Source organism: Xyrauchen texanus, chromosome 33, assembly GCF_025860055.1.
Source record: "Xyrauchen texanus isolate HMW12.3.18 chromosome 33, RBS_HiC_50CHRs, whole genome shotgun sequence".
In the NCBI taxonomy this organism is placed as follows: domain Eukaryota; kingdom Metazoa; phylum Chordata; class Actinopteri; order Cypriniformes; family Catostomidae; genus Xyrauchen; species Xyrauchen texanus.
The window spans coordinates 36,201,400-36,216,420 of record NC_068308.1 but is presented as its reverse complement, the minus strand read 5'-3'; the positions used below and the strand labels follow the sequence as shown (position 1 = coordinate 36,216,420).

At 39.0% G+C, this 15,021-nt stretch overlaps 1 protein-coding gene across 15 annotated transcripts in view; it reads right to left on the bottom strand.

The window, feature by feature from the left end:
• Positions 1-15,021, bottom strand: part of LOC127626790 (transcription factor COE3) — a 110,269-nt gene that overhangs the window by 37,478 nt on the left and 57,770 nt on the right. For 9 of the 15 annotated variants that reach the window (XM_052102825.1, XM_052102832.1, XM_052102836.1 and 6 more), the window contains exons 7-8: positions 5,591-5,672; positions 167-311 (exon numbers count right to left, since the gene is read on the bottom strand). In XM_052102825.1, coding sequence (XP_051958785.1) covers positions 167-311; positions 5,591-5,672 — 227 coding nt within the window. The remainder of the gene's footprint in view (positions 1-166; positions 312-5,590; positions 5,673-15,021) is intronic. The other 6 variants (XM_052102829.1, XM_052102831.1, XM_052102835.1 and 3 more) reach the window with 1 other exon arrangement.

Genomic DNA, 15,021 nt, shown 5'->3' with positions numbered 1-15,021 from the left:
CTTTACTATTCATGTTCCATGGATGAATGTGAAGAGTGTATGTGGATGACTAAAAGAATGAGCTAAAATTAGAGAAAGGGAAAAGAAAAAAAATAAATAAATAGGAAAGAGAGCGAGAAAGTGAGAGAAGCTCTGCAAATAATAGTGTAATGGAAAATGTGCCTACCATTCTCCAGATAAGGAGTGGCCGTACCTTCTGAGGGGTCAAGACGGCGGGCTCTTCTGCCATGTTTTGAGTTGTTGTGGACGAACATGTTGTCCGACACGGCCAACACGTGACCGTCCACGTTAACTGTTGTTGATACAACGACCTGTAAAGAAAATGTTTGTTAATTTGTGTGTAATCCCTACATTAGCACAACAATATTTGTGAAGGAGCCTGTAACGATCCATTGTTTTGCATTACAATCTTGTTGTGCATGATTTTGCTGATGACATTTCTTACTTGATTTAAAAGGCCTTTATAACTAAATGAATTGTTCCGCATTAAATATGTTTTGAAAATCTACATTTCATCCAAACACGAAAACTCTGTAGAAGTCATACAGATGTATTGTTTCACTTTGCAATCTTTCTGTGTGTGTATTTGCTGCTAAAAATTAGTACTTGGCATTCAAAAAAATTTAACAAATTTACATTGTTGACATACAATATTTAACATTTGCTCAGGAGTTCATAGATATGATGTTTTTCTCGTTTTGCATATATTTCCTGCCAGAAAATCGTAGTTGCTGTGAATAGGACATTTGTAAGTTACTTATCAATAGTAATCCACTACAAAGTACTAATTATTATTATAAATTGTAAAAATATTAATTTACTAATTAATTCATTGTAAAAGTAATCACATTACTAATTACTTTACTTTTAAGTTACTTTCCAAAACACTTTTCTGCTCAACAAATTCAAAATAATGTCTATATTTCTTCCTTGTTCATTGTTACACACAAGTCATAGCACCTCACATTTCTCCTTCACAATGACTTGATATGGGACCATAATTCATGCATTCTCCATAAATAATATAGTAGAAATAATTATAACCCTATAATATACTTAAAAGCAATTCAATTTAAAAAGTAATTAGATTACAGTAGCTAATTAATTTGTACTCAGATTACACCCAACACTGTTTATAACAATGAATTTGGCAGCATAAAAACAAAAAATGGACATGGACAAAATGGACAAAAATTCTGAAAATTGACATTCGTTCGATTCTTTCGGATTCCAACTTGAAATGACGAATTATCTTGGTACAAATCTTAACAATCACAATCTGTTGTTTTGCATTAAAGTCCTGTTCACATGTCTACAGTATATAAAACGTATTGTTTCCCAATAAAATATTGCTGAGCCTTTATTTTCCGGTGAAATTATTTACTTGGTGATAATAGGTCTTTATAACTAAATGAATTGTTCAGCATCCTAACAAAATCTGTTTTTGACCTGAGGGTGATTGTAGTACTTGAAGGCCAGCGAGACTAGAAGGACACTTCTGAGAATTCTGTAGAGTCTTTATCAGCATCCATGGCTCTTTTTTTCAGCTGCCTCTTTGTTGCTGTTCTTATTTGTGAGAATCAGAACACAAAAAGGCTATTTGGCCTGTGGTGCCAGGCTTAACATGAGAGCACGACTCAGTACAGTTAGCAACTGAACTCAGTTTGCCTCTGATCAGTAGGACCCTTTGGACAGACACACATACATGCCACACACATGGCATCACGGCTTTGTTTGTATGACTTCTCTCCATATTACCAGTGGAGATTTATTATGAATACTGACAACTGTGTGACCACTCCGCACCTTCGAAACAATAACCCCAAATACAATTGCTTCGCTAAGCGCTGGAGTTTGAACCTGTGCCCATTGTTTCTTTTCCAAACCAAGCAGGAGGCAGCGAAACAAGGGGAAAGTTGCCCGTTTTCACAGTCTTCCTGTGGCGGAACAACTCCCCGTGGGCTTCACGTTATTAAAACAATAAGTTATATCACTCTAATCCGAAAAAGAGTCTGTTTTCACACCTTGGGCAACAAAAGACGACTCGAGCTGTTCAGTACACTTTGTGTAAACTGGCACACCGTCTGACTGTTAATGACCCAGGCTGAATCTGCATGGGCTACTGTTACTTGTGCCAGAACAAGGCTAAAATCTACTTGGCAAGTTTTATTTAAAATAATCAGATTAGCAAATGGGTGGAACTTCCAAAAGGGTCTTGAAATTCCCGGAGACCTTTATAAAGGGTCAACGATGATTTACTATATAGACCCAATCTTTGTTGAAGATGAAACATTTTCAAAGACTTTCGACTTTTCGTAATTTTCAAAAAATTGAGTTTTCTTCTTCTGAGTGTCAAACACAAAATCATATTCACTTAATGAAGGTGAAACATGAGATCATATTGTCTTATTCTAGTCCTCGGCTGCAATAGGTCTTCGTTAGGCGGGGGTATTACATTTTCCAACAGAACCGCTGTGCAGAAATCGACTCTATATATAAAGCACATTTAATTTCTCGTTTGAAGAATATAATTAACCTTTGTAAGAAGGAGAGATTCATTTTTCCTATTTAAATGAGACACTTGGGTGGTTACAAGAGTGCCCGTGTTAGATAAAGGACAAGAGACTTGTCTAGGAAGGACTAGCCAAGCCCTTGTCAATCAAAGACAGGCCTCCATTTTGAAGCCCTTGGACTTTTTTTTACAAACGGCTACAATTAGTTTTTAATCTCCCACTTAAGGTGAACAGAAAGAGAGAGGAGAGTCTCTCATCTGTTCCATCAGCCATTAGCAGTCTCTCAAATGCTGCCTCCGGCCCACGGATCGCTTGCTTACCCTATTACATTGATCTATAGATTTATTGATTCGCTGTTTTATCTCATTAGTGGCAGGGTGTGATGGGGGGAGGGGGTGTTGAAGAGCAGCAGGCCCCTCAAAATAGAAAAGAGATTATGAGAAGTGCTTCTTTGGCAGGAGGGGGTTTCTTTGTTTTTGTTGATCTGTTTACTAAAGAGGGCTGCCCATACAGTTGCATTTAGAGAATGAGGGGCGTTTAGCATCTGAATGAGGAGAGGGGATGGAGGGGGTGGGCTGGGGTGTCTTGGGGGTTCCAGGATGGAAGTTGAGCCATTGTAATCTGAAATATTCTCTCTCTGTCAGGTTCACAGTCAAGAGGCACATTGAGGTTGAGAGTTTCAATGCCTTTCTACACCAATTCCGATGCAATGAAAAAATGTACCACATTTTCGCTAACATTTTTTAGCACCAAAATTATTTGCACCTAGTCTGAATGTGTGTGCGTAACTGCGTAATTTTATGATACACTTTTGGATAATTGAACTAATTGTTTGGCATACAAATTATGTAGTAGGAAGTACGCTGTTCCAGATTATGCGTGAAAAGTTAGTGATGCATGGTTTCTCATTAAAATCTCATTGTGCTTGTTTCTCTTGGTGTCAATAGGCCTTTATAACTAAACAAATTGAAAAAGATATGTTTAATAGATGTGCAATATTTTGAGTTTAGTGTAAAGGAGCTTATAGTAGTGCACTGCTTCGCATTAATAGCATGCCCTGTGTATATGCCCAGCCTTGGTATGAATAGGACTTTATAATTAAACAAATTGGAAAACAGTCGATTATGGTTTCGTTGCAAAGGAGTTTGTACAGGTTCTGTGTTTCACATTCTCTTGTGTATGTTTTTCCTGATGAAAATTTGGACTTTGAAGTGAACATGCCTTTTGAAGATATTTTCATAGCAGATGTGGTGCATGACAGGTAGAGTAGAGAAATAAAAGAGAAATATAGGAAAAATGTTATAGCAAATGGGAGGCAGATACCCTAAAACCATGACCTTGCCATTAGGTCATGGAGAAGGGAACATGAGTGAAATTTATTCTGGAGGTGGCATTTAGCTTAGCGGAGCAGAGTTTAAGGGTGAACGCTGAAGGAGAGCTGTCTTGTTAATGGACTCGGCTCACACACTGACAGACATCTCTCCTTGGGTCATTTGTTTCTGAGGCTGAACATGAAACAGTTATAATAATAATAATAATTTTCTGAATATTCTGATCTTGTTTTTGAGTAAAAAGATGTAAAGCTCCTTGAAACCATAACTGATAATTTTTCACTTTCCACTATCATTTTATTCTTGTTTTATGCATACACCTAATAATTTTGTTTTAAGAATTATTAGTCACTGCTTCCAAGGCTGAACCTTACAGTACAAATAAAAATGTCTTGTTTTTATATAAAACCCTTAGACAAGTTCAATGTACTTGAGATGCAAAATTGTGTGAAATAAGATTTGCTTCAGAGAATAAGTTAACATGTTTTTAAGTATATATATATATATATATATATATATCTATTTTTTTTTTTTTTTACAGCGAAAACAAGACAAAATTAGTGATTAAGTTGTCTCCTGATAATAATTTCTAAAAACCTATGCAAGCCCTCCCTGTAGAGTTGTTGAAATGATTTTGAATAAAACATCAGACCGTAGCATGTGGAAGGGGATGTTGTCCTTAAGGGAAATTGGAGGTTCGGTAAGGTACTTCATCCAACCATTGACAAAAAAAAAGGACTGTACGTGGAGTGCAGTTCGAGGTTAGAGTGGCATTAGTATGGCTCTCCACTCACACACAAACACACAACTTCTCAAGGTGCTGAGGTAGAGGAAGTGAAAATAGGTTGAAAACCTAGACATGCTGTTATAGTGAGAGAGAGAGAGGGGGGGGAATGAGTGGTCCAGTGACTTTATTGTGGGAAGGCACATCGGCGTTGACGGATGTTTCTTTTAGTCACCGTGTAGACAGAAAGGACACTTCCTCTCACGCCAGCTCTGACCTTCTGCTCTGGACGCATGGATCAATATCAGTGAAGACACTTGACGTTCCAAAGCATGAAAAATGAAAGTTCTGCGCGTGCCTCCACCACTGCTGCTCGACAATACATCTATATAACCACAAGTATATAAACACACTCCACAGCAGCACTGGGTTAAGCTGAGCTGTCACACACACACACACACACACACACACACACACACACACACATGTAATGAAGCCCAAGGCCATAGCCTTTCTGTCAACTGTATCGCATATTGTATCCTGTGATTGGCCGATACCACAGAGATATATAGGAATATAAATGTACAGTATATGTTTATACATTTTATGTGGGTATACAAAAGTGAAGGGCATATAAATGTAAATTATGCATGAAAGATGGATGGATGGATGGATGGATAGATGGATGGATGGATGGATAGTAGACAGACAGACAGACAGACAGATAGACAGACAGACAGACAGACAGACAGACACATAGATAGGTAGGAAGGATGAGATGTGTATGGACAGTATTGGGGAAAAAGAAGGTTTTTGCAGGTTGTTGCCATGTATAATGTTTGGCCAAAGGTTTGGAATGTGCTTCAGCACAACTGCAAAATCGTACAGTCTCCAAAGACAAATTTGGCCTTCGAACAGGTCCAAGTGGCCTGTTTAAATTTATTCACAAAGCAATACACCAAGCAGTTACTGAAGTGAGTTGCCTGTTTTTTTCATTAGAATGTGTTGAGAGAAAGCATTACCTGGAATCTGCGCATGTCACGTGGGTTTCCTGCATTCTTCAAACAGTTCTGGTTACACTTGAGGAAGAATTTCAAAAAGAATCTGAAAAGAAAAAACAGAGAGAGGGGAAAACTCCACATTAGACAATCAATTAACCACAAAATGACCTCGGATGAGGCGGAAACTCATAAGGATCAAATCGATACCACAAAATACAGACACAGAGTCCAAGCACTCTCAGGACGGACACAAAACACAATGGGCACAAAAGCGGGATCAAACAAACAGCTTGATTCACCTTGTTTCCAGATAATTCCCCTCAGTGTAATGATCATTAGTGTTTTGTTCCTCACCCTCCCACGACCTCCCTGTCTCCCTGTTTATCTGTTTTTCAGTCTGTCCGTGTGGCTGGCGCATCCAAAGCCCACAGTTCCTCGTAGAACCCGTCTGCCATTCACTGCCAATCAGTTAATATTCCACCCCCCTCCCCCACTTTCCTCCCCTGTTCTACCCTGTAATTAAGGCTTAACGTGCTCAATGGGGAGGTAAACCAGCACACCTGAGCCCTGCTCATCACAGACGAGGACCAGGGAATGATAGGGAGACCTAACGAGGTGAGAGCAGGCCGCAAACTTACAGTTCTGTTAGACAATTAGACACACCCCACCACCAGGACAACAGCACCCGGTAATTATTGCACAAATTGCTTACTGAATAATCTGTTCAGCAAATGTCATGTGCACATGAGAGTCAAAACTGGTCCCATCGGATGTGCACTCCCACACATACACCTCAAGAACTCACACATGGTGTTTTTAAAAGGTAAAGACTTTTATTGAGACCCTTGAAGCGAGGGTGTTGGAGGAAGACCGATAAGAGGGCTTAAGGGATGAGGACATTGAAAAGATGAGACTTGTACAGCTGGTGCCACACTCCTCAAATCATTTGAAGTAGACCAAAAATAAATGGGAGAAGTCACAATGCTGAATATGGTGAATGTAGAAAAGAGGTCCTGCCACACTACTTTTAGATAGAGATACTGTAAAACTCAATATGATGGTTGTAGGTATGGAAGTCCCACCTTAAAGCTAAAAGAGCCAAAACCCTTTTTGATAAAGGCAGTGTTTGTTATTTTAACTCTAAAATGCACATGCACAATAGCTAGACCCGTCTGATTTATTTTTATAAAAAAAAACATTTTTCCTATACTTTGAACTAAATAAGCACAATTTATTATTCCATTGTTGTCAGATTTTGTTTATGATTTGAAATATGTTACTGAAATGTCAGCAGCCATATCACCCTGTAGCTCAAGACCAGTTGTCCACTGAAACTAAGCAGGGTTGAGCTTGGTCAGTACCTGGATGGGAGTCCTCCTGGGGAAAACTAAGGTTGCTGCTGGAAGAGGTATTAGTGAGGCCAGCAGGAGGTGCTCACACTGTGGTCTGTGTGGGTTCTAATGACCCAGTATAGTGATCGGGACACAATACTGTAAAAAAGGCACCATCCTTTGGATGAGATGTTAAAGCGAGGACTTGACTCTCTGTGGTCATTAAAAATCCCAGGACACTTCTTGAAAAGAGTAAGGGTGTAAGGGTATCCTGGCCCAAATCCCCCACTGGCTCTCATCAATCATGGCCTCCTAAAAATCCCCATCCATTAATTGGCTCTCTAACTCTACTATCTACTCTCCACCAATAGCTGGTTGTGGTGAGCATACTGGTGCACTATGGCTGCCGTTGCATCATCCAGGTGGATGCTGCACACTGGTGGTGGTTGAGGAGAGTCCCCTGTTCACTGTGTAAAATGCTTTAAGTGTACTGTCAGAAAAGCGCTATATAAATGTAAAGTTCATTCATGAAATGTAATCTCGACAAACCATTTTGGAGATTTCGGTCTTTTCATTTGAATAGATGGAAACTGGACTTTTATGACTGGAAAAAGCGACCCAAGGGTATCGCCAATATGGCTGCCAAACAAACTGACTTTCCTTAAAGGGTTTCTTAAAGGCTTGTTATTTTACTCACCCTCATATCGTACCAAAACTCTGTGACTTTCTTTTTCCAATCAAAAACGACTGGCAGAAAGAAAGTTTGGTAAAACAAGAGGGCGTGCAGATGAGCAGACTGTCCCCAGTCCCGCCTGGAAATGTCCAGCAGTTTGGACAATTTTGCTTTGTATATGGATGGCCATGTACACCAATATTTACCCTCAGCCCTCCACCCAAGAGGTTGGACATACGCTGTAAAGGTCTTTTGTGCATGTTACGTGTCATGCATTGCAGATTGTGTTCAGTATTGAGATAACACATGTATTTCACTAGGTAAACAGTGTGGGTATGCAGGATGAAGTCTCTCATTCGGACGCTCCAATGGGACCATGAGCCGAGCAATACATCACGGTGTGAAATGACATCTGCAGCCCTGAACACTCTCCACTTCCAATTCTCATTTATATACAGTCACCCTTTCCTCCCGACAGAGAGGGGATGCTTCGGATAGAGACAGATTGAGGGAAAGTAGGAGAAAAGAGAGGCAACAAGAGGCCCTGGAGGTGGTCTTGGTAGTTTCGTGAAAATCTTTAGTGACCGACATCAATATAAAATGTATTTCAGCATCATATGGGTGGCCATGAAGAAAGATGGCCCAGAAAGGGAAGACAACATGCGTCAGCCATCATTAAAGCATTAGCTTTAATTGTGTACAGTGTGTTTGGTAGTTGTTGGACAGGCCATTATCAGAATGAGTATTATGAGCTGTAATTCGCAGCCCCTGTCTTTATTTCCCAAAAGAGCTATAATGTTTCACAGCAGGTATCGGAGTAAATCAAGCCTGAAATATAGCCTTTATTTACCTCTCTCACTCTCCATCTCTCCCTCTCTCTCTATAACTGCCAACAAATGGCTTCATACACATGTACACAGGTGGACACAGTTGTGCTAACTCAAAGATTATTGCAAGGCATCCATAGAGAGATTGAAAATGAGATGTACCACAAAAATATGAAAAGGCTAGAGGTTGTGTTTCAAAGAAAAAATTTCAAATATTGTTTGTGTCGTGGTGCAGCGGTTAGTGTATGTAGGAGACACAGGTTCTAGTTTAGCCTAAAATTTCTCAACTCAATCACATTTCTTGTCATTCTGATATATTTGTCCAATAAGGCAAACCAAAGCCCTTAAATATATGAGTGTTTCAACCCTGTGAATTTCTAGAAAGTAAAATCCCATTAAAACAATGCCCAACAGTGTGTGTACATGCATCACAGGAGATTTATGTCATTTTTGTCATTGTTTTTTAGTCATGGAAATTCCCACCACAGTTTAATTTCCACAACATCTCAAATTCTGTAGTGTGTTTAATAGAATTCCCTGATGGAAATGGCATTTTTTCCCTGATGGAAAGGGTGAGTCCTTTGTCTTGCTAATTTCATAGGTAACAATTGTGTAATAGTTTCACTATTTTTGCCAAATTTGGCCAAATTAAAGCTTGATTGGAAGTGATGGCCAATACAAATGTGATATTTAAATGGATTATACTTTGTTTTCTCCAAACATCACTTGTCTCATATTTTATCTCAAGATGCTCTTGACTGACACTTTTGTTGAATTGGTTTACAAGAACCCTAACTTTTGAGAAAAATGGAAAAGAAAATGGACTTAAATATTGTTAGGGGCAGTATTGTTTGGTGTAGTGGAAATGTATAATCTTTGGAAAATTGATAGAAAAAAAATTTCACTCAATAAATATTTAAACTTTTTTTTTATTTGACTCATTGTTTAGAATATTACAGTTTTCAACTAAATAATTAGTATTTTTATAATGTATTTTCATAGTTTAAATGCATTTTAAATGTACCAAAAATAAATGATTAAGGCAAGGTAAAAAGTTGTCAAGTCATCTTAAATGTGATCATCATAAAACAAACAAAAAAAGTTTAAATCGGTTTTATAAAAATCAACCCCGGGACATGAAATTGACCCAAAACACCCATTTTATTCTGCCACTCTGATACACCAATACTCTTACTCCCTATCCTAATAAATTAAATGGTGCAGTATTATCAGCAACAGGCTTTTGTGTAAAAGTATTCAACACTCACACAAACATGCACTCTCATTAAGACCACATTCAGTGGTTGTGTGTGATCGCTCGGGGTCTGTTTACCTCCACGTTGGATTAAGTGAATTTCTGAACAGAATCATATTCAGCTGCTGTCCACAACAGTGCCGTAATTTCAGCTGAATTAGGCAGTGTTTCACTTGCGTGTGGGGATTGAGTAAATTAGTCCTTTGTGAAAAGGCAAGCAATTATGGCCACATGGTTCTCTCTCACTTTTGTGCTCTCTAAATGGCTCCAGAACTTTACGCCGATGTTCGCGACCGTCGGAAATAAAGAAGGCAGTTAAATAGTAATTTAATGGAATATCCAGGAGAATGCAGCATTAGATGCTGGCAACGGAGAGCGAGGGAGAGAAGGGAAAAAAATAACTGCAATTATGTTTGATTAAAGCTATCCTTCTCAATAATCAGCGTTTGTGACAGGACATGGGACTCTGGTGGCCTATGGATGCCATGGAGATGTTGAGCAATATTAAGGCCAATAAAGGGATATTAGCATAGCTAATTATGGAAGAGCTGTAGCAGCAAAAGGGGGCCTTTGTGCATTGTAACGCACAAAATAATTGGCCGAGGCAGTTATCAATTACAAGAGACATGAATTTGGTTTGTCGGGTGGAAAAAAAGACTAAGCAGACATGTTTAATTTCATCGAAGGCCCTGCTCTTCCCTTGCTTTTGTTCTTAACCGGAGGCGTTTGACTTCTATCTTCCACTGCAACTTGTCGACAAATCGGTGATAAAATGATCTGGCTATAGCCGGCATGGAGTAATTAATACAACCTGTCCTTCACTGCTCTTCTGACCAGAGGGCCCAAATCTTTATGACTTAGCAGGGGTTGGTGGCGGACTAGTGTGTAAGAGAGAGTAAAGATGGGGGGGGCTTGTCATTTGAAAGGACTTTGGCTTCACAGACTCAGGTAATTGAGAGGAAAAAAGGAGTGTGTTTCAAGTACATCGGCTCAATAACGGCCTTTGGCTCTTATCTTAACCCAAACCATCATTGGATCGTTTTCCTGCCCTCATTCAAAGACAACGCCCCCCTCCCTGCCTCTATTTCACACTAATCCCACTTCATTCAGCACAAAGGAAGCACAAACAAATAAATGCAGGGGCAATTCTTCTATCCTATTACCCCTGTCATAATTGGTGGAAAGGTTAACTTCCCCAAGTTATCAAATCTTGGTCTATCAAATTCACTGTCAGGAATAATTACGGTATGTTTTGCATCGTCAAAGTTGAAGATGACGGTTATGAAATTGACATTTGCTGCAGTGAACATTATGTTAAACAACAAGAGGACAATTTAGGATGCTCTTTCATTGCTCGGGAGGAGTCTATAAAAATACTCATAATATTTAGTTGTTGATATGCAGTAAAATATCTATAAGTTAATGTGGATCGCATAGCTAATAGATAATTTGGTCTTGACAAATTTGATGGGAAATGTTTAATGTTATATTGAAATCCATGACGTTTGTTTGCAGAATTTGGAATATTATTAAATCACAGCACAGTATGAGACATGAGTACGAGGAAACTTCAGAATAAGTCTCTATTTGCTCAATTAATGTGTAGGATAAACAAGTGGGATTTTTAAGAAATTCCTTCCTAATAGAATAACACTGAAATCTTTTTAATTCCACACAAACAAATGAAGACTGTTCTGGACTTCCATCAGTTATCCGTGTCAAAAAATGTAATGTTGTTGTATTTAGACAAAAGGCAAGAAAAAAAAATGCTGCAGTTTTCCATTGTCGTCCCATGACAGATGAGTGAATGTAAAGAGAGGTAAAGAAATACAATGGCAGATGGGTGTCTGTGAGCGGTCAGTGTGGACACTAATTGCTGCTCAGGCGATAATGGTTAGGGCACAGCTGTGTGTCTCTGCTGAGTATTGATCACCAAGCAACTTTAGCTGATCAGACCTCCACCAGACAGACAATACAGAATACACACACACACATACATGAGTAAATTTAGCCGATTTCAGGTCCAGAAGCTGAGACGGTACACAGGTCAATACGGATCACATTTCTGAAATGCACAAGCTCCCTGTGTCAGCTCTTGCTTCTGATTGTCTCACAGGTTTGATTGTGTCTGAATGGCCTTACACGTTTAAAGGAATAGTTCCCCCAAAAATGAAAATGATCTCATCATTTACTCACCCTCATGCCATCCCAGATGTGTATGACTTACTTTCTTCTGCTGAAAACAAATGAAGATTTTTTTGTCAACTCAATGCAAGTGAATGGTGTCCAGAACTTTGAAGATGCAAAAAGCACAAAAAAGCAGTATAAAAATAATCCATAAGACTCCAGCGGTTAAATGATATGTGTGGGTGAGAAACAGATCAAAGTCCTTTTTGTTTTCTTTTTTAACTATAAATCTACTTTGAAACAGCCCTCCTAAGCACATTCATGAGAGGTCTTCTCTTTTTTTTTTTTTGTTTGTGCTTTGCATTATTTGTGCATATTGACACCTATTGGGTTGATGTGCAAATTTTATTCATTAATTATCTTCCCTTTATCCCTTATTTCTTTCTCCTCCCTGCCCAATAGGTGGCGGCGATATGCATGAAGAATGTGAATCACCAAAAAACAGAAGAAGAAGAACTCGGTCCTCCTTATGAACGTCCATAGGAGGGCTGGTCAAATTGGAGATTTATTGTAAAAAAAAGGACTTAAATATTGATCTGTTTCTCATCCACATCTCTCAAATCTCTTCTGAAGACATGGATTTTACCACTGGATTCGTCTATGCTGTTTTTTGTGCTTTTTGAGTTTCAAAGTTCTGGCTACTCTGTTGGACCATCAGAGCTGAGATATATTTTCCAAAAATATTTTGTGTTCAGCAGAAGAAAGAAAGTCATACACATCTGGGATGGTAGAGGGTGAGTAAATGATGAGAGAATTTAAATTTTTAGGTGATCTATTTCTTTAACACTTCTGATTGGCTAGGTATACAAAAGTACATTTATTCACTTTCTAATGATACCTCAAAACCTGTGGCTTGTTTTAAAGAGGTGTGCTTTCAATTTAATGATAAAACGACCAAAATAAATAAATAATAATAATCTCCAATATATTTACATTTAGAGGTGTAGCTCTTTTGATTTTTAACAGTAAGAAACCACCTAGTAACCACTCAGAACAGTTAGATATCATGGTGGGGTGTTTTCTATGGGCAAACACCACTCACATTTTCTTTTTATAGTTTATATATAAGAGTCGCCCTATCTGGCCCTTCATTATTACATCTGTATGTACTCGAATATGTTCAAGCCAGGGTTCAAGCACCAATCACAGCCCTCCATGTAATGATTGAATTTTTTTAAGCTGAAATCTCACAGAAATTTGAAAATCACTGCCCCCTGTGGCCAAAGCTGGAAGCGTTGTTAAAATTACAGACATGATCTCCAGTTTGTGAGTGAAATGTCCACAGAGTGGCGAGTTGTATTTTTAGTTGTGATTGATGCAATACAGTCAAGAGGAATGCACATTTTATTAACTCTTATGTCCAAACCCAAATCCCAACTCTAAACCTAACCATCAGTGGAGTAAAAATGTCATTTCGATCGAAAATACAGCATCCGAATCGCATTTTCCATTGTTTATATGAACGCGATTACTTCCTGGTTATCACAGGTCTAGGACACCGTATCACGAGGTAAAATGAAAATGCATGGGGGGGGTTGACTATGGGGTCGATTTCAGGGTACATGAACTTTCAGTAGCTGCATATCGAATTCCCTCGTGAGCATGTTGCCCAAAACATGAACGTTTCTGACCAGTTGCTGAAAAGGTAAAGCCTTTTGCATGTTCGAACATATCTGTGCATCTGCCTGAACATATTTGTGCCAGAAGTCTGTATAGGACATGTGTTATTGTCGGTGTGTGTATTTCCCTCAGGCAGAGTGCTGTACCAGAACCACACTGGTGTGTATCTTCTCTCCTCGTTTTTCCTAATGTGTAACATACATCTGACATTATTTCCCCAACAGATCACTGCTTCTGTCAATCACAGGCATTTTGTATTAGACTAGGGCCTCATTAAACTCACTCTCTCTCTGCCGCCTTCCTCCATTCACCCTCGGTTCCCATTCCCTCTCACTTTTTTCTTGGTTTAGGTGTTGGGTATGTTCTTGTGGAGGTTCCCTGCGGTAAAGTAGGCCTTGTAGGCTCTCCATGTTTTACCTCTTATGCTTTTCCAATCTTGCGCTCGACTCTTTGATGTTAGAAATACAAGCTCAGTTTCCCTTGGAAGGAGCTGGTAGGCTTCAATCTGGCTTCTTATTGGATGAGAGACTGACCACACATGTCAAGTGATTCTGTTGACTTTACCTGACCTAATGCTGATGGATAAGTGTCTGTTTCTTTGTTTGTTTTGTCTCAATTCTATGCTAGACGTCTCATTGTTTGTTGTTTACTGCTTTTCCTTCTAAAATGCATACATTCCCACATTCTTTCAAGACAGCCCTAATAAGGAACTGTCATCTTTGACGATTTTAATTATTAATTAAAAACAGGAAGGAAAGAGTGAAGAAATTTCAAATCAGGCCGTGGCAGCGTAGAACAAGCGCACACACATAATGCCGCCTGATGTCTGAAGGCTGTGGTCTAGGAGATGCTGATTAAAAACGTATTAAAACATTATAAATGATTAAAACATTATAAATGATTAATGTGGATCCAGTGGTGAGTGGCAGTTATTGGTTTTAACGCAGGTAATGCAGCCTAATGACAGGGGCACATGTGGACCCTATGTCTGTCATTATTTCTACAAGTCAACAACACAGAGAAGGAGAGAAAGAGAAGACAGACTGTTACATCAGAGCATTTTCAAGTCATCCATCAGCTCGCAGTAGCTCAATCCGAGACTCTACGAGAGCAGAAACGCTGGTATTTGCCCCCAGACAGACGGTGGGTGACCAAAGCTAATAGATTTCCATAATGGATGAGAGGGGGTCAATTTGGAGAACTTGTGCTACAGTTCTGGGCCCAAAGAATCAACAAGAGTGAGTTTTCCACAATAGTAACACAAAGAGTTGATATATGTCATGGTTTGGAGGGAACCCATAAGAAAGAAACATCTTATCTCTTTAATATCTCAATTGTTTCTCATTGACCGCACTGGATTGAATGGAGAACAAATGGAGACTTCTCCAGAGAAAAAGACCCCTAATCTCACATGGATCTCCTGGAAGTATTCTTTCCTAATTGATTGTGCTGTATGTTAACAAGTGTCTAATTTGTGTACATTTGTATCCCTTCTAAGGCATATTAGGAACATTTTGTCTTAAGACAAAGTTGATACTTCAATGATAAATAACTAGGTC